At 46.9% G+C, this 24127-nt stretch overlaps 1 protein-coding gene across 3 annotated transcripts in view; it reads right to left on the bottom strand.

The window, feature by feature from the left end:
- LOC120924521 (pantothenate kinase 2, mitochondrial-like) overlaps positions 1 to 18777 on the bottom strand; it is a 46271-nt gene extending 27494 nt beyond the window's left edge. For 2 of the 3 annotated variants that reach the window (XR_005746376.1, XM_040335482.1), the window contains exon 1: positions 18566 to 18777. Coding sequence is in view for 1 of the 3 variants with exons in the window: in XM_040335482.1 (XP_040191416.1) it covers positions 18566 to 18734 (169 nt within the window). In the remaining 2 variants the exon portion in view is untranslated. The remainder of the gene's footprint in view (positions 1 to 18565) is intronic. The other variant, XM_040335483.1, reaches the window with a different exon arrangement.
- Positions 18778 to 24127: the final 5350 nt, after the last annotated feature.

The raw sequence follows: 24127 nt of genomic DNA, 5'->3' as shown, positions 1-24127 counted from the left end.
ATGGAGCCTAAAGTTAAACTCCAAAATACAATTCAAAGAGCCAGTTCACACAAGTCGCTCTCCGCTCTATTCAATAGAACTGTTCTAATAGGAGCGACGCAAGTCGCTGCATTCACACCTGAGCGTAGCGGTTTTGGTAGTTTTTTCCGGCGTTTTGTCGCTCGTTTGCATTACAGCGTCGTCCGACGTTTTTGAACTTTGACGTTTTTCATTTTAGCCAATAGGAAAAATTATCTTTTCATCACTTGTTGCTATGTTTGAGCTTCAGGCGTTCGGCGTCAGGCGTTTTGAAGTGGAGATGTGAACCATCTCCATAGAAAATAATGTATTTTCCTGACGCATTCATGGCAGCACACACTGGGTTGTGACTCCGCCCCCACAACCTGACAGGATTGGTTAGCTATAAATTTGAAGGGGAGACGCCCCGCACCATTCTCTTTTTTTATCCTCACCTGACAGATTGGACGAACAAGCAAGAAGCATGCCTCTTACCGCAGATCGCCCCAGCAGGTTCAGCCTCTCCTGTTTGGAAGTCCCTCCTGTACAGTCTCTAAATGAGCTTTATGGTGGGAACCCCCGTTCTGGTGGTCTCAGGGGCTCTGGAATTATACTGGCATCTGTAGCAAGCTTTAAAGAAGCTTCAAATCTCGCAGTGGTCCCCACTTTCGCTCTGTCTTTCCTTCCAGTGCAGTGTGTGCTTCCACAAAGGTATTTGTATCATTACATTTGCCACCTAAGGTTAGTCCGTTTTGTACCTTTGTCTGCCTGTTGTTTTTTTCTCAGCTCTGCTGAGCCCTGTGGTTCCTCTGACACCCCATACTCTCGGGGTCACCGCCGCGTACCCCTCAGCGCTCTGCGCATGCACGCAGCTCAGTGATGATGCCGCTGGTCTCCTCTGCCCTCTTCCAAATGGCGGCGCCGTTTAAAAAAAAAAAAAAAAAAAAGGAAACAGTCCTATCGCTCTGTAGTTCTGGCTGCAGTCCTGCTGCTCTGCTCTACTCAGAGTGAAGATTGCACCAGGTGTGTGCAGGCTCGTCCCAGTTCAGCCTGGGCCAATTGATTACACAAAAAAAAAAAAAAAAAAATAGGAAAAAATAGGATAGAAGATATAATACATTTATATATTAATTTATAACATATTATAGGAGAAAGTATATCCATAATTAAACAATTAATATAATCCAAAAAATAAAAAATAAAATAAGGATAGATATATGTATATAAATCATTATATTTAATAAATAGAAATGTTGGGGGGGGGGGGACATATTGTAATGTTTTCCCTTCTCTCTTTTTTCCCACCTTTCCGGGCTGTCTCCCTGCTATCCTCATGGGGGCCACTGCCCTCGCAGACCACCATCAGCTGACCAGGTATAGAGGCCGTCCAGAAGGTGGTAAGTAGAGAAGAGAAAAAAGAGAGCTTGGCCACTGACGCTACAGTTTTGGTAGCCCTATCGGGTCAAAAGACGCAAGTTTGCGGCACAGAGGGAGATTCTAGCCATGCTTCCGGCAGAAGGCGCAAGAAGTCACTCAAGCTTACCCTCTTGCTTTCTTCAATCAAGGCATAGCCGCTCGCGTCACAGCCACTCCTGTCATAGTCGGTCCCACCGCAGACGATTACCTTCATCCCAGATGGAGCTATCTTACCCGCACCACAGCAAATGTTTGCCAAATATGCGGGGCGCCAGCCTTGCCAGGGGAATTGGCCTGCCGCTTGTGCTTCATTGAAGTAACCAAGGATTCGGAGGCCAGAGTATATACTGAGCTCCTAGGAGAATCGCACAGGGATCAATTGTGGGCGATCCTTCCCCAAGCACATCGCCCAGCACCCGGCCGTTACGCCAGGCTGCAAAAACCCTCTCTAAGAATGAGGAGTGTGAGCAGGCGTCGGACTGTCTCTTCTTTAGTTGAACCATTTGCCCATTCAGGCGAGGAAGCGATCGGCTGGGAAGGGGTTATGGCAGAACCTCTGAAGGTTCAGAAATATTTCCTGGTGCTGAAAAGGGGGTCCTGAATCATTTCCCTTCATCAAAGAGCTGGAAAACCTCAAAGGATGAGTGGGGGAGATCGCATAAGCGGCCCAGTATGAGCAACAAGTTTGCAGATTGTACCCCTTGTGGGAGTCTAGGATCAATTCTTTGATCAATGCAACTACGGTCGATTCATCTTTAATGCGACTCGCTAGAGACGTTTCTCTACCGATTGAAGATGCAGTTACCATCCGGGACGTTCTTGATCGTGAAATCAATATAGAACTGAAGGAAGCCTGCTCCACGACAGGAGACGCTAGTAGGCCGGCTATCACCACGGCGGCAGTAGCTAAAACTATCGCTGCATGGGCGGCTAACGTTGAGAATTCCATTCTAGAAGGAGCCGACCAGGGGAAGATATTCTCCTCCCTGCAGGGAAATTAAGTTGGCTTACGGCTCCTGAGGGGGCGACTTCATGACTGGGAAGAGCCTTATGGCTGAGACCCTGGATAGCGGAGACAGCATCAAAATCTACTGGTGCAAAACTCCATATGGCGGCTCAAGTGTATTTGGCACAAAGATGGACTTGGCCATCTCCAAGGTTACCGGGGGAAAATCCGGGCTGATTCCCTCCGATAGGAGACCAGAGCCCCAGAAGGGCCCCGCTTACAGACGCGATCTTCCTGTCAAGTACAGGGATGCTAGATCCTACCGTCCCGGCAGGAAATTTAGGAGGGACTCGACCCTCCTTCATGTATTTACAGTAAGCCAAGGCTATCACAGCCGGGGAACAGCAGAAGTCCTTTTTGAGGGTCCGTCTGCCCACCCAGCTCAGGTGGGCACCAGACTCAAGAGATTCGCTCGGATATGGGCAACTCGTATAACAGATTCATGGACACTATCCTCTATCAAGACCGGTCACAATTGGAAATTCATGGGCACATTGCCAGGGAACACATTCCAGCCTACCAAGTACCTCCGCACCAGAAAGGGAGGGGGTTTTATTCCCCTTTATTTCTGGTACAAAAAAAAAAAAAAACAGGGGATCTACGTCCAGTCCTGGACCTAAAGCGGTTCAACAGACGATCAAAATAGAGGCCCTCAGATTGGAAAAGCCTTCAGTCCATTTTGTTGACAGTGGACGTGGGAGACTGGATGCTATCTCCTAGATTTTTCGGACGTTTACCTTCACGTCCCGATCATCCCGCCTTCCAGAGGTCCCTTCGGTTCTCAATCTATCAATCTCATTTCCAATTTTGGTGCCCCCCATTCGGCATCGCCTCAGCACCCAGAGCATTCAGCAAGTCAGGGTGTTCCTAGGGGCAGAATAATATACCAGGTTGTACCGGGTGCAACTCCCTCAAGAGAGGCTGAAGCCCTTACTCCAGAAGGTACAGAATCTGCTATCATCCAGACGTCTACTGTCAGAGCCTGCCTCAGTACCCGGGGGTCCATGTCAGCATCCATACCTTTGATACAGTGGCCCCTGTGACACATGCAAGTCTTACAGAACTCCTTTCTCAGGCAGTGGAATGGAACGTCAATACTCCAAACCATTCACATCCCGAACTGGGTAAAGCAATTAGTATGGTGGTGGACACACCCGTCTAACCCATAGGGAGTCCATTCCAATAGTTCCCCCAAGTCCAGAAGTAGTAACATCGGACGCCAGCCAGGGGGGATGGGGTCCACACTATCTAGACCAAGTAGCCCAAGGACAGTGGCACTTTCGGGCTCAGGGCATAGTGTCAAATATTTTAGAGCTCAGAGCAGCCTTTCAGGCTCTCCTGGCCGTTGCGCCTCTTCTAGAGGGGAAGAGTGTCCTGATCAGGATGGACAACAAGTAGAGGTGTCATGTATCCAGATACAGGGGGGCATCAGGAGTCGCACGCTTCAAGAGGAAGTTTGCCCATATTGGAAAGGGCACAAGTGCACCTGTTAGATCTATGGGCAGTGTACGTCCCGGCAACACAGAATTCGTTGGCCAACTACCTAAGCCGAGAGACACTTTCAAACAACGAATGGTCCCTGAACCAACAGGTATTCTCCATTCTTACGAAAACTTGTGGAATACCAGAAGTCGACCTAGCGGCCACGCCAAAGAACTCCAAGTGTCAGAGGTTCCTGTCCAGAGCCCACTTTCCATCAGCCGAAGGGACAAACTGCCTAGCTCTTCCATGGAGCTTTCGAGCTGGGGTACATTTTTCTTCCAACTTCTCGGATTACAAGATTCCTGTCCCGACTTCGGAGGTCCTCAGCCACGGTTATTGTACTAATACCGTTCCGACCGAGGAGGCCATGGTTTACGACCCTGCTACAACCAGGTACGCGGGCTCCAATACATCTTCCAGTAACCTGGGATCTCATACATCAGAGGCAATTCTTCCATCCAGCCCAGAGAAGCTGCATTTGCCAGCTTGGAAGTTGAGAGGGCTAGGTTAGGGGAACTAGGATACTCTCAGGAGGTAATATCAACCTTATTACAAGCTCTAAGGAGCTCCACTGATGTCACCTATACTAGGATCTGGGAGAGGTTTGTGTCGTCGCAGCAAAGAGATTGGAATCCCATCTCAAATTCTTGAATTTCTTCAGTCAGGGCTTAACATGGGCCCGGGCCTGGGTACCCTGAAGGTGCAAGTATCCGCCCTTTCAGCCATGACGGGTACTAGATGGGCTCTTCATCATTCGGTCACTCTGTTCCTCAGGGCCTGCGTAAGATCAGACCACCTAGGAGGCCAGCCTTTCCAACAGGGGATCTCTGTGTAGTACTCGAGGCCCTGTCCAATCCACCCTTTTCTCCATTCAACTTAGTCTCACCGTGGAACCTAGCTCTGAAGATGGCTTCCCGTATTGCGATCACCTCAGCTAAGAGGACGTCGGAGATACAAGCACTTATGGCTACGGAACCCCTATTTAGTGTTCTCCCCTGACAGAGTGGTTCTGAAGCCCTCAGACCATTTTTATCCAAGGGTAACTTCCTCCTTTCATTATAACCAGGACATCGTCCTTCCATCTTTTACTAATGAGAGGGGCGAGTCCCATGCCTAGGATGTCAAACCTACCATCTCCAGTTACTTCACAGCTACATCTCAGGAAGACGGATTCTGTCTTAATTATCCCACACGGGAGCAGACGAGGTCAGCCAGCTACCTCCCGTACCATTACCTCTTGGTTGTTAGTGCTTTCGCGGAGACCTATTCCATCCAGCAACTTACGACTCCTAAAGAGCATTAGGGCTCATTCGACAGGGGCAGTGGCCACTTCTTGGGCAGCATATTGCGGGATTTCACCGGAAACCATAGGCAGAGCAGCAACTTGGTCTTCCCAACACATCTTAATTTCTCACTACAGAGTGGATTCTGCTCTCCTGGCTACCGTCGACTTTGGCAGATCTGTTCTTAGAGCCAATTCCTCAGCGCTATAGAGAATAAATATTACTGTTTTCTTGCACCCTCCCGACTGGCGAGTTATTTCCCAGTGTGTGCTGCCATGAATGCGTCAGGAAAACGGAAAATTGTATACTCACCTTTCCGTAATTTTCCTTTCCTGACGCATCTTCATGGCAGCACACAGATGCCCGCCCTATTGTTTTATGATGATATATACAGAGAATGGTGCGGGGCGTCTCCCCTTCAAATTTATAGCTAACCAATCCTGTCAGGTTGTGGGGGCGGAGTCACAACCCAGTGTGTGCTGCCATGAAGATGCGTCAGGAAAGGAAAATTACGGAAAGGTGAGTATACAATTTTCCGTTTTTTCCCCCTCTACCGTTTTGGAGCTTCACGCTTCAGGCGACAAAACGCTCAGGTGTGAATGCAGCCTTAGAAAAAGGTTCTTGTACAACTTTGGGGGCGACTTGCATCGACTTCAATACAGAAGTCATTTTGCAAGTCGCCTCTCAAGTCGTCTTGAGATCGCCTTGCCGTGCCGCCCCTGTGTGAACCGGCTCAAAGTGTAGGTCAAGGAACACCTACATAAATAAAATGATATTTTTTTTTTTTTTTTTTTGATTCTGGCAGAAAATAATGTTACATTTTTTTTGGCCGGAACTCCGCTTTAAACTAATTACTAGTAGCATGGTGTTTTATTTACCACCCACAATCCAACACATTGACTAGTTGTCACTGAATGCTTAAGGTGAAGAAAAATACTTTCAATTTTGCTTGGTCCAGAGAAATTATCTATAATGCTTTAAAAAAAAAAACAAATGCAAGAAACCTGCGCTACAGTGCCAATGTGTAAAAGGCTGCAGCTACTGCACAAAAAGTGCTATAACCTTAGATATAATATGAATATGGAGCAGCGCTAGGAGCCTGTGCTAGACAATGAATATCCTAGTGCTGGCTGCACAATACATCGATACATTGTTTTTTTGTCACAAATAACAATTTATAAAAGGTGCTACAGTGTCTCAATACTCAGTGGAAAAGAACTCCAAGAAGCTGAGGATCTATTATCTGTGCTGAGTGGGGTCTCCGAAGGGGGAATCACTTTATTTTCTGTGGTAACACCGGAGTATAAATTGTTTCACCGATTATTGAAGTACTGAAGTATTTGAAAATAGTGGAGTTCTTTTCCACCGATTATTGACACACTGCAGCACCTTATAAATTGTTACACTGTTTTTATTGTTTTTTGTCACAAATATATCGATGTATTGTGCATCCAGCACTAGGATATTCATTGTCTAGCACAGGCTGCTAGCGCTGCTTCATATTCGTTTATTAGAATGCTTTTTAAACTACGTCAGGATGGTAGCTGGGGATGCTAAATATACCAGTAAAACCCGTTCCAATTATTGTTGTCCATCTTGTTCCGGTGTGGAAACAGACAGTTCCGTGTATTGTACGGTGAAGGATTGAGTCGGTCACGATCACCTGTTTCTAAAAAGCCTTGAACTGTTTTCAATACATACAAGGTGTTCTGTTATTGCACAAAGGACGAGAGGGGAGGGGGGAGAAGAGGGGCATATAACCTGAGATTGTTCCACCACCTCAGTGTAAAGAACACAAGGGGCCAGATCCACGTAGCACGGCGCATTGTTCCGTCCGGCGTAGCGTATCTCAGATACACTACGCCACCGTAACTTACAGTGTCTTTTCCGTATCCTCAAAGAATTTGCGCCGTAAGTTACGGCGGCGTAGTGTAACTGTTTCGGCGTAAGGGCGCGCAATTCAAATGGATGAGATGGGGGCGTGTTTTAGGTTAATACGTCTTGACCCGACGTAAATGATGTTTTTTCTGAACGGCGCATGCGCCGTCCGTGGGGGTATCCCAGTGCGCATGCTCCAAATTAACCCGCAACAAGCCAATGCTTTCGACGTGAACGTAATTCTACGAAAAGCCCTATTCGCGAACGACTTACGCAAAATTTTCAAAATTCTACGTGGGAATGACATCCATACTTAACATAGGATACGCCTCATATAGCAGGGGTAACTTTACACCGGAAAAAGCCTTACGGAAACGACGTAAAAAAAATGCGCCGGCCGGACGTACATTTGTGGATTGGCGTAGCTAGCCAATTTGCAACGCGGAAATCGACGGAAGCGCCACCTAGCGGCCAGCGGAAATATGCACCTTAGATCCGACGGCGTACTAAGACGTACGTCAGTCGGATCTAGCCCAGCTTCAGGCGTATCTTTTTTGTGGATACAAAACAAAGATACGCCGGGGCATCCTAGAAGTTATGCGGCGTATCAATAGATACGCCAGCGTAACTGCTTCGTGGATCTGGCCCAAGGTTTTTTATGAATGGATGAGGGGAGTAAAAGCCACAAGTAAGGGGATATCTTCCCAAAGTTAGGGAAATTCCCAGTTAGAAAGCTGTCATGGGTACAAGTCTTCATTTGAAGATTTCGCTTTATTTTCCTGTCCGGATGACAACTCAGCCTTTTTGCATTTACCCGTCTTTTTCATTCCCAGTGATATTGATACAACTAAAGAGAATGAATCTCTCCAAAGTAGACAGTAAGCAATAAACACCCGACAGTGGTTCTAACCCCACATCACTATATGAAGTCTATAGTGATCCTTCAGTATGATAGATTACCCAATAAGAGAAGAGGGTGAGAGAGGGTGGGGCCAGGTTGAGTAAGTTGAGGTTATGGCCCCATCCTCCTATATGTGCAGGGCAAAGTACCAATCTCTCTACAGAGGTCACCCCTCAATGCCCTTATATTCACCTTGCCTGCACTTCCTTGCCATTCCAAAGCACTGAAATTGGCAGCGGCCCCAGGGAATGGTGACGCCACTTCCCTTTGACATGTGACATTACACAGACCAAGCAATTGGCTGCTTGGACCAGACACTGTATCAGGTGAGTAAGTCACATGCTCCCCCATAGATATGAAGTGCCAGCTGAAGAGGAGGAAGGAAGGAGTAGTAAGAAAGTACAGATGAGATGAAGACAAGGGGTTTGGGGGGCACCCCTTACAAAGGCGGTCACTTTGTCCTGCATGCACAAGCTGTTGGTGTCTCTTTAAGAAAAATAACCTAACCATCCAATTCTATTTTACATGGATCATCCAAGCAGGACCTTGGCAGGAAACAACACATAGAGGGAGTGTGGAACATTGCTGGGACCTCAGTGTACTTGGAAGGAAGCCATGAAGATAGGACGGCATGTCTGCACTGACAGCAATTCTGGGGTTTGATAAGCAGGAGGAGCCCAAGGTTAAAGCATACAGAACTCGGCTTTCCATACTAATAAAGGAACCATTGTCTTCCATACAGATCTACAGTTCATGCGGAAAGTATTCACAGCGCTTCACTTTATCCACATTTCATCATGTTACAACCTTATTCCAAAATGGATTAAATTCATTAATTTTTCTCAAAATTCTACAAATAATACCCCATAATGACAACGTGAAAGAAGTTTGTTTGAAATCTTTGCAAATTTATAAAAAAAACAAAAAAAACACATGTACAGAAGTATTTACAACCTTTGCCATGACATTTAACCACTTGAATACCGGCCGCATGTAAAATGACGGCTTCACAGTGGCTCTGGAAACTCAACAGGACGTCAATTGACGTCCTGGATTCCTCCGGCCACTGGGGGGCGCGCGAGCGCGCCGGCGCATGCGCGCCCGGCGTTTCCCCGAGATGCCGATGCGCGTGCCTGGCGGTCGCGATGTCCGCCAGGCACCCACGATCAGCAGTGACAGAGCAGGGACGTGGAGCTCTGTGTGTAAACACAGAGCTCCACGTCCTGTCAGGGGAGAGAGGAGACGGATCTGTGTCTCTTGTACATAGGGACACAGCATCGGTTACCTCCCCCAGTCACCCCCCTCCCCCCACAGTTAGAACACACCCAGGCTACACATTTAACCCCTTCCTCACCCCCTAGTGTTAACCCCTTCAATGCCAGTCACATTTATACAGTAATTAGTGCATATTTATAGCACTGATCGCAGTATAAATGTGAATGGCGCCAAAAATGTGTCAAAAGTGTCCGATGTGTCCGCCATAATGTCGCAGTCCCAATAAAAAAAAAAAAAAAAAAAATAATCGCAGATTGCCGCCATTACTAGTAAAAAAAAAATATATATATATATATATATATATATATATATATATATATATATATATATATATATATATATATATATATATATATATATATATATATATATATATATATATATATATATATATATTATAATAATAATAATAATAATAATAATTCTGTCCCATATTTTGCAAGCGCTTATTGCGATTTTTTTTTTTTTTTTTTTACCAAAAATATGTAGAAGAATACGTATCTACCTACACTGAGAAAAAAAAATTTTGAAAAAGAAAATTGGCTATTATAGCAACAAGTAAAAAATATTGAATTTTTTTTCAAAATTGTTGCTTTTTTTGTTTTATAGCGCAAAAAATAAAAACCGCAGAGGTGATCAAATACCACCAAAAGAAAGCTCTATTTGTGGGGAAAAAAGGACGCCAATTTTGTTTGGGAGCCACGTCGCACGACCGCGCAATTGTCAGTTAAAGCGACGCAGTGCCGGAAGCTGAAATTTCACCTGGTCAGGAGGGGGGTATATGTGCCCGGTATGGAAGTGGTTAAAATTGAGCTCAGGTGCATCCTGGGTTCACCGATCATCCTTGAGATGTTTCTACAACTTGATTGGAGTCCACCTGTGGTAAATTCAGTTGATTGGACATAAGGAAAGGCACACACCTGTCTATATAAGGTTCCAGTTATCAGTGCATGTCAGAGCACAAACCAAGCTATGAAGTCCAAGGAATTGTCTGTAGACATCTGAGACAGGATGGTATGGAGGCACAGATCTGGGGAAGGATACAGAAAAATGTCTGCAGCATTGAAGGTCCCAATGAGCACAGTGGCCTCCATCATTTGTAAATGGAAGAGGTTTGGAACCACCAGGACTCTTCCTAGGGCGGGCCACCTGACCAAACTATCGGGGGTGAAGGGCCTTAGTCAGGGAGGTGACCAAGAACCCGATGGTCAGTGACAGAGCTCCATCGTTTCTCTGTGGATAGAGGAGAACCTTCCAGAAGAACAACCATCTCTGAAGCTGTCCACCAATCAGGCCTGTACGGTAGAGGGACCAGACGGAAGCCATTCCTCAGTAAAAGGCACATGACAGCCCGTCTGGAGTTTGCCAGGAGGCACCAGAAGGACTCTCAGACCATCAGAAACAAAATTCTCTGGTCTGATTAAACAAAGATTGAACTCTCTGACCTGAATGGTAAGCGTCATGTCTGGAGGAAACCAGGCACTGCTCATCACCTGGCCAATACCATCCCTACAGTGAAGCATGGTGGTGGCAGCATCATGCTGTGGGGATGTTTTTCATTTGCAGCAACTGGGAGACTAGTCAGGATCAAGGGAAAGATGAAGGCAGCAATGTACAGAGACATCCTTGATGAAAAACTGCGCCACAGCGCTCTGGACCTCAAACTAAAGGTTCATCTTCCAAACAGGACAACGACCCTAAGCACAGATAACCAACGAGTTGCTACGAACAACTCTGTGAATGTCCTTGAGTGGCCCAGCAAGAAGCCCAGACTTGAACTTGATTGAACATCTCTGGAGAGATCTGAAAATGGCTGTACACCGACGTTCCCCATCCAACCCGATGGAGCTTGAGAGGTCCTGCAAAGAAGAATGGGAGAAACTGCCCAAAAATAGGTGTGCCAATCTTGTAGTATAGCTGCACGATTCTGGCTAAAATGAGAATCACTTTTTTTTTTGCTTAGAAGGTAGATCGCGATTATCACGATTCTCGTGGCGCAACATCATCTTTCACATAAAAAAAAATAAAAAATAAAAAAAACTTTACGGTTTCTTTTTTTTTTTCTATTATTATTATTATTAGGATTGGATTGGATTAAATACTTATAGAGCGCCGAATGAGAGTTGTGAAAATATTATTATTATTATTAATAAAGTGCATTTTCTCACAAAAAATTGTGTTTGAAAGACCACTGGGCAAATACAGTGTGACCGCAATTGCCATTTTATTCCCTAGGGTCTCTGCTAAAATATATATAATGTTTGGGGGTTCCAAGTAATTTTCTAGCAAAAAATATTGATTTTAACTTAAGAAACTAGTGTCAGAAAAAGATTTAGACTTTTAGTGGTTAAAAGTGGAGTTCCGGCCACAATTTCACTTTTTAAATATAAATACCCCTGTAATACACAAGCTTAATGTATTCTAGTAAAGTTAGTCTGTAAACTAAGGTCCGTTTTGTTAGGTTGTTACAGCATTTAGACACTTTATAAAATAGAAATTGATTGGGGCCATCTTAAGTGTGGGCATTATGAAGCCAGACTGTATGACTTCCTGGATTTCAGCCTTGCAGATCTAGCACATGCTCAGTGCTGCACAAGCAGTGTAATAGGTTTCAGATCAGGTTTCAGCACCTGTGCTGTCCAAGTCACATGATTCTTCGAGACTGGGGAGTGCACAGACTCCTGGAAAGTTACACCCACTACATTCCCAGGAGTCTGTGCGGTGTAGGTTAGGAAGCTTAAGCACCTAGGTGCAGGAAGTGGGAAGATTAACTATTCTGCCTAGCAACAACACTTTGAAGGCATCTAAAAAAAAAAAAAAAAAAAAAAAAAAAAAAAAAATTCTTAAAGGACTAATGACATTTTTTTAAAACTACTGATGTAATGTTATATTTATGGGTGGAACTCCACTTTAAACTTCCTGCATTTACACACAGACATGTATACCTTTCATCTAAGAAGGAAGCGTTAATTACAATGTTTCATGTTAAAAACTTGGCAGACTGCCCAGATATTTTCTTGTGACAGCTGAGTGAGCGGATAAGTTTCTCCACTTGTTATATGAAAGAATCAGCAAACTCTGCAATAGAGATAGTCAGGAGGGTTGAATCGAGATCATGATTTTTTAACAATTAATTGTGCAGCTCAAGCATCATACACAAACATACTTGGGGCTGTAATTGGTGCCAAAGGAGCTTCAACAAAGTATTGAGCAAAGGCTGTGATACTTATGTACATGGGATTTTTATTTTCTGTTTTTTTATTTTTAATACATTTGAAAAGATTTCAAATAAACTTCTTTCACTTTATGTCATTATGACGTATTATTTGTATATGAATTTAATTAATTTTGGAATAAGGCTTTAACATAACAAAATGTGGAAAAAGTGCTGTGACTACTTTCCGATGCACTGTACATCCCCTCAGACACTAGAAACACATCCCTCTGTCTCACCAGGTGCCTCTCTAAAGAGAACCTGTCATAACAGCCGTCATCCGTCACAGCAAAGGCAGATCTTGTGGACCAGGCGACTCACTATTATTTGTGACGCTGCAAAGACATGCACTGCTCCCAGAAATTGTACGGCTGATAGGGCTCAGGAAATGTACACCCCCAGCACCATATAGGACCCCCCCCCCCCACACACAGACACTATATCTTACCCTATACCCACCCCCCCCCCCACACACACACACACACACACACACACACAACACTATATCTTACCCTATACCCACCCCCCCCCCACACACACACACACACAACACTATATCTTACCCTATACCCACCCCCTCTCTTCAGAGAAACATTTTCTACACTTTTCTCTCTACTCCATGTAATCAAATGTCTTCTAGGACTAATCACAGCTATCCTTTCTCTAAAATAAATACACAGCCATTTTATTACCACCCCCAATCCCCTCTCCTTCTATAGGAATCCTATTCCCTCCCCGCCTCCTCTGTCTCTATAGCTCTGGATATTCTCCAGTCACACCCATCAATCCTTCCTAGAAACACCCCCCCCCCCCCCTCCATCATGTGCCTGTACAGTCACCCCTCTGTTATGTTACACACACACCCCCCCCCCCCTCCTCCTCCTCCACTTCTCTCCTACGTTCCAATCCCCGACCTCCTATCACTCTACACGGAGATCACCCCCCCCCCCCACCCCTCTATTCTCACAGCATAGATGACCATTGCTTGCATTATATACAATGCCATCATCCCCATCCTCCTCCTCCTAAACTGATAACAACCATAGTCCAAATATAAAATCTTTTATTTATATTATCATTATCATACACACCCCCCCCCCCATAGCATTCTGTATATACAATACTATCATACCCTCTCCTCTATAGATGACCAGAGCAATCAGTATATACAATGTTATCATACACTTTCTTTGCCCCCCTCCTTATACATGACATCAGCAATCTATATTCAATACTATGATAGCCTTCCCCTCCATAGATGACCACAGCAATCTGTATGTACACAACACTATCATACACTCCCCCCCCCCCTTATAGCATTATGTATATACAATGATATCATCCCCCACCCCTCCATATATTACCATAACATTCTGTATGTACACAACACTATCATACACTCCCCCCCCCCCCTTATAGCATTATGTATATACAATGATATCATCCCCCACCCCTCCATATATTACCATAACATTCTGTATGTACACAACACTATCATACACTCCCCCCCCCCTATAGCATTATGTATATACAATAATATCATACACCCCTTCCCCTTATAGCATTATGTATATACAATAATATCATACACCCCTTCCCCTTATAGCATTATGTATATACAATGATATCATCCCCTCCCCTCCATAGATGACCATAACATTCTGTATATACAATATCATACACCCCCCTTATAGCATTATGTATATACAATGATATCATCCCCGCCCCCCCCCCCTCCATAGATTACCATAGCAATCTGTATGTACACAACACTATCATACACTCCCCCCCTTATAGCATTATGTATATACAATAAGACCATTTCCCTCCCCCCCTCCATTAATTACCATAACATTCTGTATGTACAATAATATCATACACTCCCCCCCCCCCCTTATAGCATTATGTATATACAATGATATCATCCCCCCCTCCATAGATTACCATAACATTCTGTATATACAATATCATACACTCCCCCCCCCCCTTATAGCATTATGTATATACAATGATATCAGTCCCCCCATAGATGACCATAACATTCTGTATATACAATATCATACACCCCCCCCCCCCCTTTTAGCATTATGTATATACAATAATATAATATACCATCCCCTCCATAGATGACCACAGCAATCTGTATGTACACACACAAACCCCCGACATAATACAATCTGCCCCCCCCCCCAGCCTATAGCATTTTGTATATACAATAATATCATAGCACCCCCCCCTTCCATAGATGGCCATAGCAATCTGTATATGCACAATATAATCATACACTTTTCCTCCCAATAGAATACAATACTATTATCCCCTCTCTATACATGACCTTAGAAATCTGTATGTACAATACTTTAATACCCTCCCCTCCATAGATGACCATAGCAGTCTGTATTTACAGTAATATCATACACCCCCCCCCCCCCCATAGCATTCTGTATATACAATACTATTACTCCCTCTCTATACATGACCTTAGAAATCTGTATGTACAATACTTTAATACCCTCCTCTCCATAGATGACCATAGCAGTCTGTATATACAGTAATATCATACACCCCCCCCCCCATAGCATTCTGTATATACAATACTATTACCCCCTCAGCAATCTGTATATTCAATAGTATTATAACCTCCCCCTCCATAGATGACCATGGCAGTCTCTATATACACCCCCCACCCATAGCAAGTCTGTATATACAATCATATTATACTCTTTCACTGTTGATTAGAATAACCTTCTGTATATACAATCCTCATATCCTTCCTGCCCCTTCCCTATACTATCTCCATAGTCTGTATACAGGACTATTATGCCCTTCCCCCACCCCTATAACCACCATCCCTATCAGTCTGTATAGAAAATAAATCACACCCCTCCTCTTCCTTTCTTCCTATACATCACTGCGGCCTCCATAGTTATCCATCTATTAGGATCTAGAGGGGGGGGGGGGGGGGACTAAATAAGCTGTTCATTTTCCAAGAGAATTGCCCCTCAGCTTAATGAATGAGGTCCAATCATGAGCAAAAAAAATATATGTTTACACACACCTAATATATATTTTTATATACACACACACACACACGCACACACGCACACGCACACACGCACACGCGCACACGCACACGCGCACACGCACACGCACACACGCACACGCACACACGCACACGCACACACGCACACGCACACACGCACACGCGCACACGCACGCACACGTATATATTTGTTGGTTTTCCTTGCACATGGTTTGAGTATTCTTAATGCGATTTTTTTTTTTTTACCACATCACTAAGCTCCATCATAAATCTCTTTCCAAATTACAGCTTGTAGTAAATCAGCCACATAATCTGAGCATTCTCCTCCTGGCCTCTCCTCCTATACATCACATAGGAGTCCATATACAAAGACATCTCCTCCTCCTGACTCCTTGTAATGTTCCCCTAGAGCAGTGATGGAGAATCTTGGCACCCCAGATGTTTTGGAACTACATTTCCCATGATGCTCAACTACACTGCAGAGTGCAGGAGCATCATGGGAAATGTAGTTCCAAAACATCTGGGGTGCCAAGGTTCGCCATCACTGACCTAGAGTCACAACCTGTCATTACTACTACAGGACAGACCCCACCAACCCTCCTTCATAGCAGAGGAAACTACAAAGCGATCCCATCACACCCCTCCTCCATGTAATAACATGTACGGCTCGGGGGGGACCCAGCATGCCTTGCAGATTTCTGGTGGCAGACCTTTCAGGGATGGCTTCTCTAGTTGGAACTTCTTGGGTTTACAATCACTCAGTTGTCCGAGAGCCGTGTCCCCATAGAATGCTGGGACTTATAGTTCCTCAGATGTATGTTATTTAATTGAGGGGCATTTGAGATGTGCAATTCCTCATCCTCGGGTCTCCCAGACTGGGCACAGGGTGGTGACATCTTCCATGACTTCCAGCTTCTACCCGCTCTCACCCCAATGTCATCTGAAACACTTGACTAGTGTTGACATTCATACTGCCCACAAGACCGCATCCTCATCGACTGGCCAATCACAGGATCGCATCCTCAGTGCCCTTCCAATCACAGGACTGCATCCTCAGCATCTGGCCAATCACAGGACCGCATCCGGCCAATCACAGGACCGCATCCTCCGCATCTGGCCAATCACAGGACTGCATCCTCAGCATCTGGCCAATCACGGGACCGCATCCTCAGTGCGCTTTCACTCACAGGGCTGAATCCTCAGCATCTGGCCAATCATGGGACAACATGCTCAGCATTTGGCTGATTGCAGAACACCATCTTAGCAACTGGCTACTCAAAGGACTGCATCATCCGGCCCAATCACAGGACTACATCCTCATCATCCCGCCCAATCACACGACTACATCCTCATCATCCTGCCAATCACACGACTACATCCTCATCATCCTGCCAATCACAGGACTACATCCTCATCATCCTTCCAATCACAGGACTACATCCTCATCATCCTTCCAATCACAGGACTACATCCTCATCATCCTTCCAATCACAGGACTACATCCTCATCATCCTGCCAATCACAGGACTACATCCTCATCATCCTGCCAATCACAGGACTACATCCTCATCATCCTGCCAATCACAGGACTACATCCTCATCATCCTGCCAATCACAGGACTACATCCTCATCATCCTGCCAATCACAGGACTACATCCTCATCATCCTTCCAATCACAGGACTACATCCTCATCATCCTTCCAATCACAGGACTACATCCTCATCATCCTTCCAATCACAGGACTACATCCTCATCATCCTTCCAATCACAGGACTACATCCTCATCATCCTTCCAATCACAGGACTACATCCTCATCATCCTTCCAATCACAGGACTACATCCTCATCATCCTTCCAATCACAGGACTACATCCTCATCATCCTTCCAATCACAGGACTACATCCTCATCATCCTTCCAATCACAGGACTACATCCTCATCATCCTGCCAATCACAGGACTACATCCTCATCATCCTGCCAATCACAGGACTACATCCTCATCATCCTTCCAATCACAGGACTACATCCTCATCATCCTTCCAATCACAGGACTACATCCTCATCATCCTTCCAATCACAGGACTACATCCTCATCATCCTTCCAATCACAGGACTACATCCTCATCATCCTTCCAATCACAGGACTACATCCTCATCATCCTTCCAATCACAGGACTACATCCTCATCATCCTTCCAATCACAGGACTACATCCTCATCATCCTTCCAATCACAGGACTACATCCTCATCATCCTTCCAATCACAGGACTACATCCTCATCATCCTTCCAATCACAGGACTACATCCTCATCATCCTGCCAATCACAGGACTACATCCTCATCATCCTTCCAATCACAGGACTACATCCTCATCATCCTTCCAATCACAGGACTACATCCTCATCATCCTTCCAATCACAGGACTACATCCTCATCATCCTTCCAATCACAGGACTACATCCTCATCATCCTTCCAATCACAGGACTACATCCTCATCATCCTTCCAATCACAGGACTACATCCTCATCATCCTTCCAATCACAGGACTACATCCTCATCATCCTTCCAATCACAGGACTACATCCTCATCATCCTTCCAATCACAGGACTACATCCTCATCATCCTTCCAATCACAGGACTACATCCTCATCATCCTTCCAATCACAGGACTACATCCTCATCATCCTTCCAATCACAGGACTACATCCTCATCATCCTGCCAATCACAGGACTACATCCTCATCATCCGGCTCCTGTCAATCGGGTTCCCCACACAAGGCACTCTGGACCCGGAATAAATCAGACACAACTCTCCCCAATAACACACACGAGGACTTCCAGAGGTTCTTCAGCTGCAGGTCATGCTGGGAGTTGTGGTTCCTTAGCGGTCCCCACTGGGTTCTACAAAGCCTGACTGTATGTATAGACTGGGGTTATCACATATAGATGGGGCACAGGCCATGCTGGGACCATCTAGGTATCCTAAGGACAATGCTGGGACTTGTAGTTCCCCTCAGGTACAGCCTGTCACCTGTAGCCCCTCCCCCTTCTCAGCTGTCACTCACGCGGCCTGTTTTTCCTCAGGGAGTCGTGCCGCTGTCTTCTCCCCCGGGCCGCTCCCGACAGCGCCTCCGACGAGCTGATTCTCCGCCGTGTAGCGGGCTCCCGTCCTCCGCCATCCGTCCTCTCCTCCGCCTCCTCATCTCCGGGAGCCCGCGGGCCGTTCTGCGCCATGACACCGCCACCAGCAGCCCCCTCACACTTCTACCGCGCCTGCGCCAGCTATGGTGGAAGAGCGGAGGGGGTGGGGGGAGGGACAGCCTGACCAATCACGTCTCGGGCTGCGAGTGAGTGAAGGGAGCTCCGCCCAATCCGCGCGGGTCCGGGGGTGGGTGGCGGCAGCGCGATGAGTGACAGCCGCGCGGTTTCCATGGAAACGGGAGAGGATGTCAGTGTATCCTCTGCTGGGAGCTGAGCGGCTATTTCTGGAATCATTCACTGAGATCCTCATTGTTACCGGGGAGAACACAGAGCCAGCCCCGGCGTCCTAATACTATGCAATACAACACGCCCCTAATACTGTGCTATACAACACGCCCCTAATACTGTGCTATACAACACGCCCCTAATACTGTGCTATACAACACGCCCCTAATACTGTGCTATACAACACGCCCCTAATACTGTGCTATACAACACGCCCCTAATACTGTGCAATACAACACGCCCCTAATACTGTGCTATACAACACGCCCCCAATACTGTGCAATACAACACGCCCCTAATACTGTGCAATACAACACGCCCCCAATACTGTGCAATACAACACCCCCCCCTAATACTGTGCAATACAACACGCCCCTAATACTGTGCAATACAACACCCCCTAATACTGTGCAATACAACACGCCCCTAATACTGTGCAATACAACACGCCCCTAATACTGTGCTATACAACACCCCCTAATACTGTGCAATACAACACCCCCCCCTAATACTGTGCAATACAACACGCCCCTAATACTGTGCTATACAACACCCCCTAATACTGTGCAATACAACACCCCCCCCTAATACTGTGCAATACAACACACCCCTAATACTGTGCTATACAACACGCCCCTAATACTGTGCTATACAACACGCCCCTAATACTGTGCAATACAACACACCCCCCCCTAATACTGTGCAATACAGCACACCCCTAATACTGTGCAATACAACACGCCCCCAATACTGTGCAATACAGCACACCCCTAATACTGTGCAATACAGCACACCCCTAATACTGTGCAATACAACACGCCCCTAATACTGTGCAATACAACACGCCCCTAATACTGTGCAATACAACACGCCCCTAATACTGTGCAATACAACACGCCTCTAATACTGTGCTATACAACACACCCCTAATACTGTGCAATACAACACGCCCCTAATACTGTGCAATACAACACGCCTCTAATACTGTGCTATACAACACGCCCCTAATACTGTGCAATACAACACACCCCTAATACTGTGCAATACAGCACACCCCTAATACTGTGCAATACAGCACACCCCTAATACTGTGCAATACAACACACCCCTAATACTGTGCAATACAACACCCCTAATACTGTGCAATACAACACACCCCCCCCTAATACTGTGCAATACAACACGTCCCTAATACTGTGCAATACAACACCCCCCCCTAATACTGTGCAATACAACACGCCCCTAATACTGTGCAATACAACACCCCCTAATACTGTGCTATACAACACACCCCTAATACTGTGCAATACAACACCCCCCTAATACTGTGCAATACAACACGCCCCTAATACTGTGCAATACAACACCCCCTAATACTGTGCAATACAACACGCCCCTAATACTGTGCTATACAACACCCCCTAATACTGTGCAATACAACACACCCCCCCCTAATACTGTGCTATACAACACGCCCCTAATACTGTGCAATACAACACGCCCCTAATACTGTGCAATACAACACACCCCCCCCTAATACTGTGCAATACAGCACACCCCTAATACTGTGCAATACAACACGCCCCCAATACTGTGCAATACAGCACACCCCTAATACTGTGCAATACAACACCCCCCCCCCTAATACTGTGCAATACAACACACCCCTAATACTGTGCAATACAACACCCCCCCATACTGTTCAATACAACACACCCCTAATACTGTGCAATACAACACGCCTCTAATACTGTGCTATACAACACACCCCTAATACTGTGCTATACAACACACCCCTAATACTGTGCTATACAACACGCCCCTAATACTGTGCTATACAACACACCCCTAATACTGTGCAATACAACACCCCCCCCCCCATACTGTGCTATACAACACGCCCCTAATACTGTGCTATACAACACGCCCCTAATACTGTGCAATACAGCACCCCCCCATACTGTTCAATACAACACGCCCCTAATACTGTGCAATACAACACGCCCCTAATACTGTGCAATACAGCACCCCCCCCATACTGTTCAATACAACACGCCCCTAATACTGTGCAATACAACACGCCCCTAATACTGTGCAATACAGCACCCCCCCATACTGTTCAATACAACACGCCCCTAATACTGTGCAATACAACACGCCTCTAATACTGTGCTATACAACACACCCCTAATACTGTGCTATACAACACGCCCCTAATACTGTGCTATACTACACACCCCTAATACTGTGCAATACAACACCCCCCCCCCCATACTGTGCTATACAACACGCCCCTAATACTGTGCTATACAACACGCCCCTAATACTGTGCAATACAACACCCCCCCATACTGTTCAATACAACACGCCCCTAATACTGTGCAATACAACACGCCCCTAATACTGTGCAATACAGCACCCCCCCATACTGTTCAATACAACACGCCCCTAATACTGTGCAATACAACACGCCCCTAATACTGTGCAATACAACACGCCCCCAATACTGTGCAATACAACACGCCCCCAATACTGTGCTATACAACACGCCCCTAATACTGTGCAATACAACACCCCCCTAATACTGTGCAATACAACACGCCCTTAATACTGTGCAATACAACACACCCCCCCCCCATACTGTGCAATACAACACGCCTCTAATACTGTGCTATACAACACGCCCCTAATACTGTGCAATACAACACGCCCCTAATACTGTGCAATACAACACGCCCTTAATACTGTGCAATACATCACACCCCTAATACTGTGCTATACAACACACCCCTAATACTGTGCAATACAGCACCCCCCCCCATACTGTGCAATACAACACGCCCCTAATACTGTGCTATACAACACGCCCCTAATACTGTGCAATACAACACGCCCCTAATACTGTGCTATACAACACACCCCTAATACTGTGCAATACATCACACCCCTAATACTGTGCAATACAACACGCCCCTAATACTGTGCAATACAACACGCCCCTAATACTGTGCAATACAGCACACCCCTAAAACTGTGCAATACAACACGCCCCTAATACTGTGCAATACAACACGCCCCTAATACTGTGCAATACAGCACACCCCTAATACTGTGCAATACAGCACCCCCCGTACTGTGCAATACAGCACACCCCTAATACTGTGCAATACAGCACCCCCCGTACTGTGCAATACATCACACCCCTAATACTGTGCTATACAACACACCCCTAATACTGTGCAATACATCACACCCCTAATACTGTGCAATACAACACGCCCCTAATACTGTGCAATACAACACGCCCCTAATACTGTGCAATACAGCACACCCCTAATACTGTGCAATACAACACGCCCCTAATACTGTGCAATACAACACGCCCCTAATACTGTGCAATACAGCACACCCCTAATACTGTGCAATACAGCACCCCCCGTACTGTGCAATACAGCACACCCCTAATACTGTGCAATACAGCACCCCCCGTACTGTGCAATACATCACACCCCTAATACTGTGCAATACAACCCCCCCCCATACTGTGCAATACAGCACACCCCCCGTACTGTGCCATACAACACCCCAGTGGCGGAACTACCTCCATAGCAACCCACGCGGGCGCTATGGGGCCCGCAGCCGAGTGGGGCCCGGTGAGCAGGGCAAGGAAATGACCGAGTTTTTTTTTTTTCTCACCGCCGCGCCGCCGCCGAGTGTCTAGTGCGGCTCCGGAGCCGCATGCGGCTCTTTTGTACGGCTTTGCTGAGTGCAGACTGCGGAGGATTTAAAAAAGAGCGTGCCGCGCTGTGATACATGTCCCGCCCTCCTCCTCCTAGAAGACTAGCTCGTGTGATAGAGCCAGTGTGCTGTCTGTCACACAAGCTGGTCTAGAGGAGGAGGAGGGCGGGACATGTATCAGCGCGCCAGAACCCAGTGGGGGAGCATCGTGAGACGACAGATGACCGCCGTGAGACGTGAGTCACAGCACAGGCTAAGTAAGGGGGACCTGATGTTTTTTTGATGATAATGGGGGGCTGGCTTGCAATGGTGATGCCACCTACTGTCTCCTGTCATCATCATGCTTCTCGTCATCCCCCTGTTCCTGGCATGCCAGGAACAGGGGGATGACGAGGAGCACGATGATCCCACCATCCTACCTCTGAGGCCTGTCATACATTTTATCACCCCTGTCATCTCTATCCTCCCCGTCACCTCCCTACCACCCACCCCTGTCATCTCCATCCTCCCCGTCACCTCCCTACCACCCACCCCTGTCATCTCCATCCTCCCCGTCACCTCCCTACCACCCACCCCTGTCATCTCCATCCTCCCCGTCACCTCCCTACCACCCACCCCTGTCATCTCCATCCTCCCCGTCACCTCCCTACCACCCACCCATGTCATCTCTATCCTCCCCGTCACCTCCCTACCACCCACCCCTGTCATCTCCATCCTCCCCGTCACCTCCCTACCACCCACCCCTGTCATCTCCATCCTCCCCGTCACCTCCCTACCACCCACCCCTTTCATCTCCATCCTCCCCGTCACCTCCCTACCACCCACCCCTGTCATCTCTATCCTCCCCGTCACCTCCCTACCACCCACCCCTGTCATCTCCATCCTCCCCGTCACCTCCCTACCACCCACCCATGTCATCTCTATCCTCCCCGTCACCTCCCTACCACCCACCCCTGTCATCTCCATCCTCCCTACCACCCACCCCTGTCATCTCCATCCTCCCTACCACCCACCCCTGTCATCTCCATCCTCCCTGTCACCTCCCTACCACCCACCCCTGTCATCTCCATCCTCCCCGTCACCTCCCTACCACCCACCCATGTCATCTCTATCCTCCCCGTCACCTCCCTACCACCCACCCCTGTCATCTCCATCCTCCCTACCACCCACCCCTGTCATCTCCATCCTCCCTACCACCCACCCCTGTCATCTCCATCCTCCCTACCACCCACCCCTGTCATCTCCATCCTCCCCGTCACCTCCCTACCACCCACCCCTGTCATCTCCATCCTCCCTACCACCCACCCCTGTCATCTCCATCCTCCCCGTCACCTCCCTACCACCCACCCCTGTCATCTCCATCCTCCCCGTCACCTTCCTACCACCCACCCCTGTCCTCTCCA

This window comes from Rana temporaria, chromosome 1 (assembly GCF_905171775.1).
Source record: "Rana temporaria chromosome 1, aRanTem1.1, whole genome shotgun sequence".
Taxonomy (NCBI): domain Eukaryota; kingdom Metazoa; phylum Chordata; class Amphibia; order Anura; family Ranidae; genus Rana; species Rana temporaria.
The sequence above is the reverse complement of the archived record's forward strand: the minus strand, read 5'-3'. Positions and strand labels throughout refer to the sequence as shown.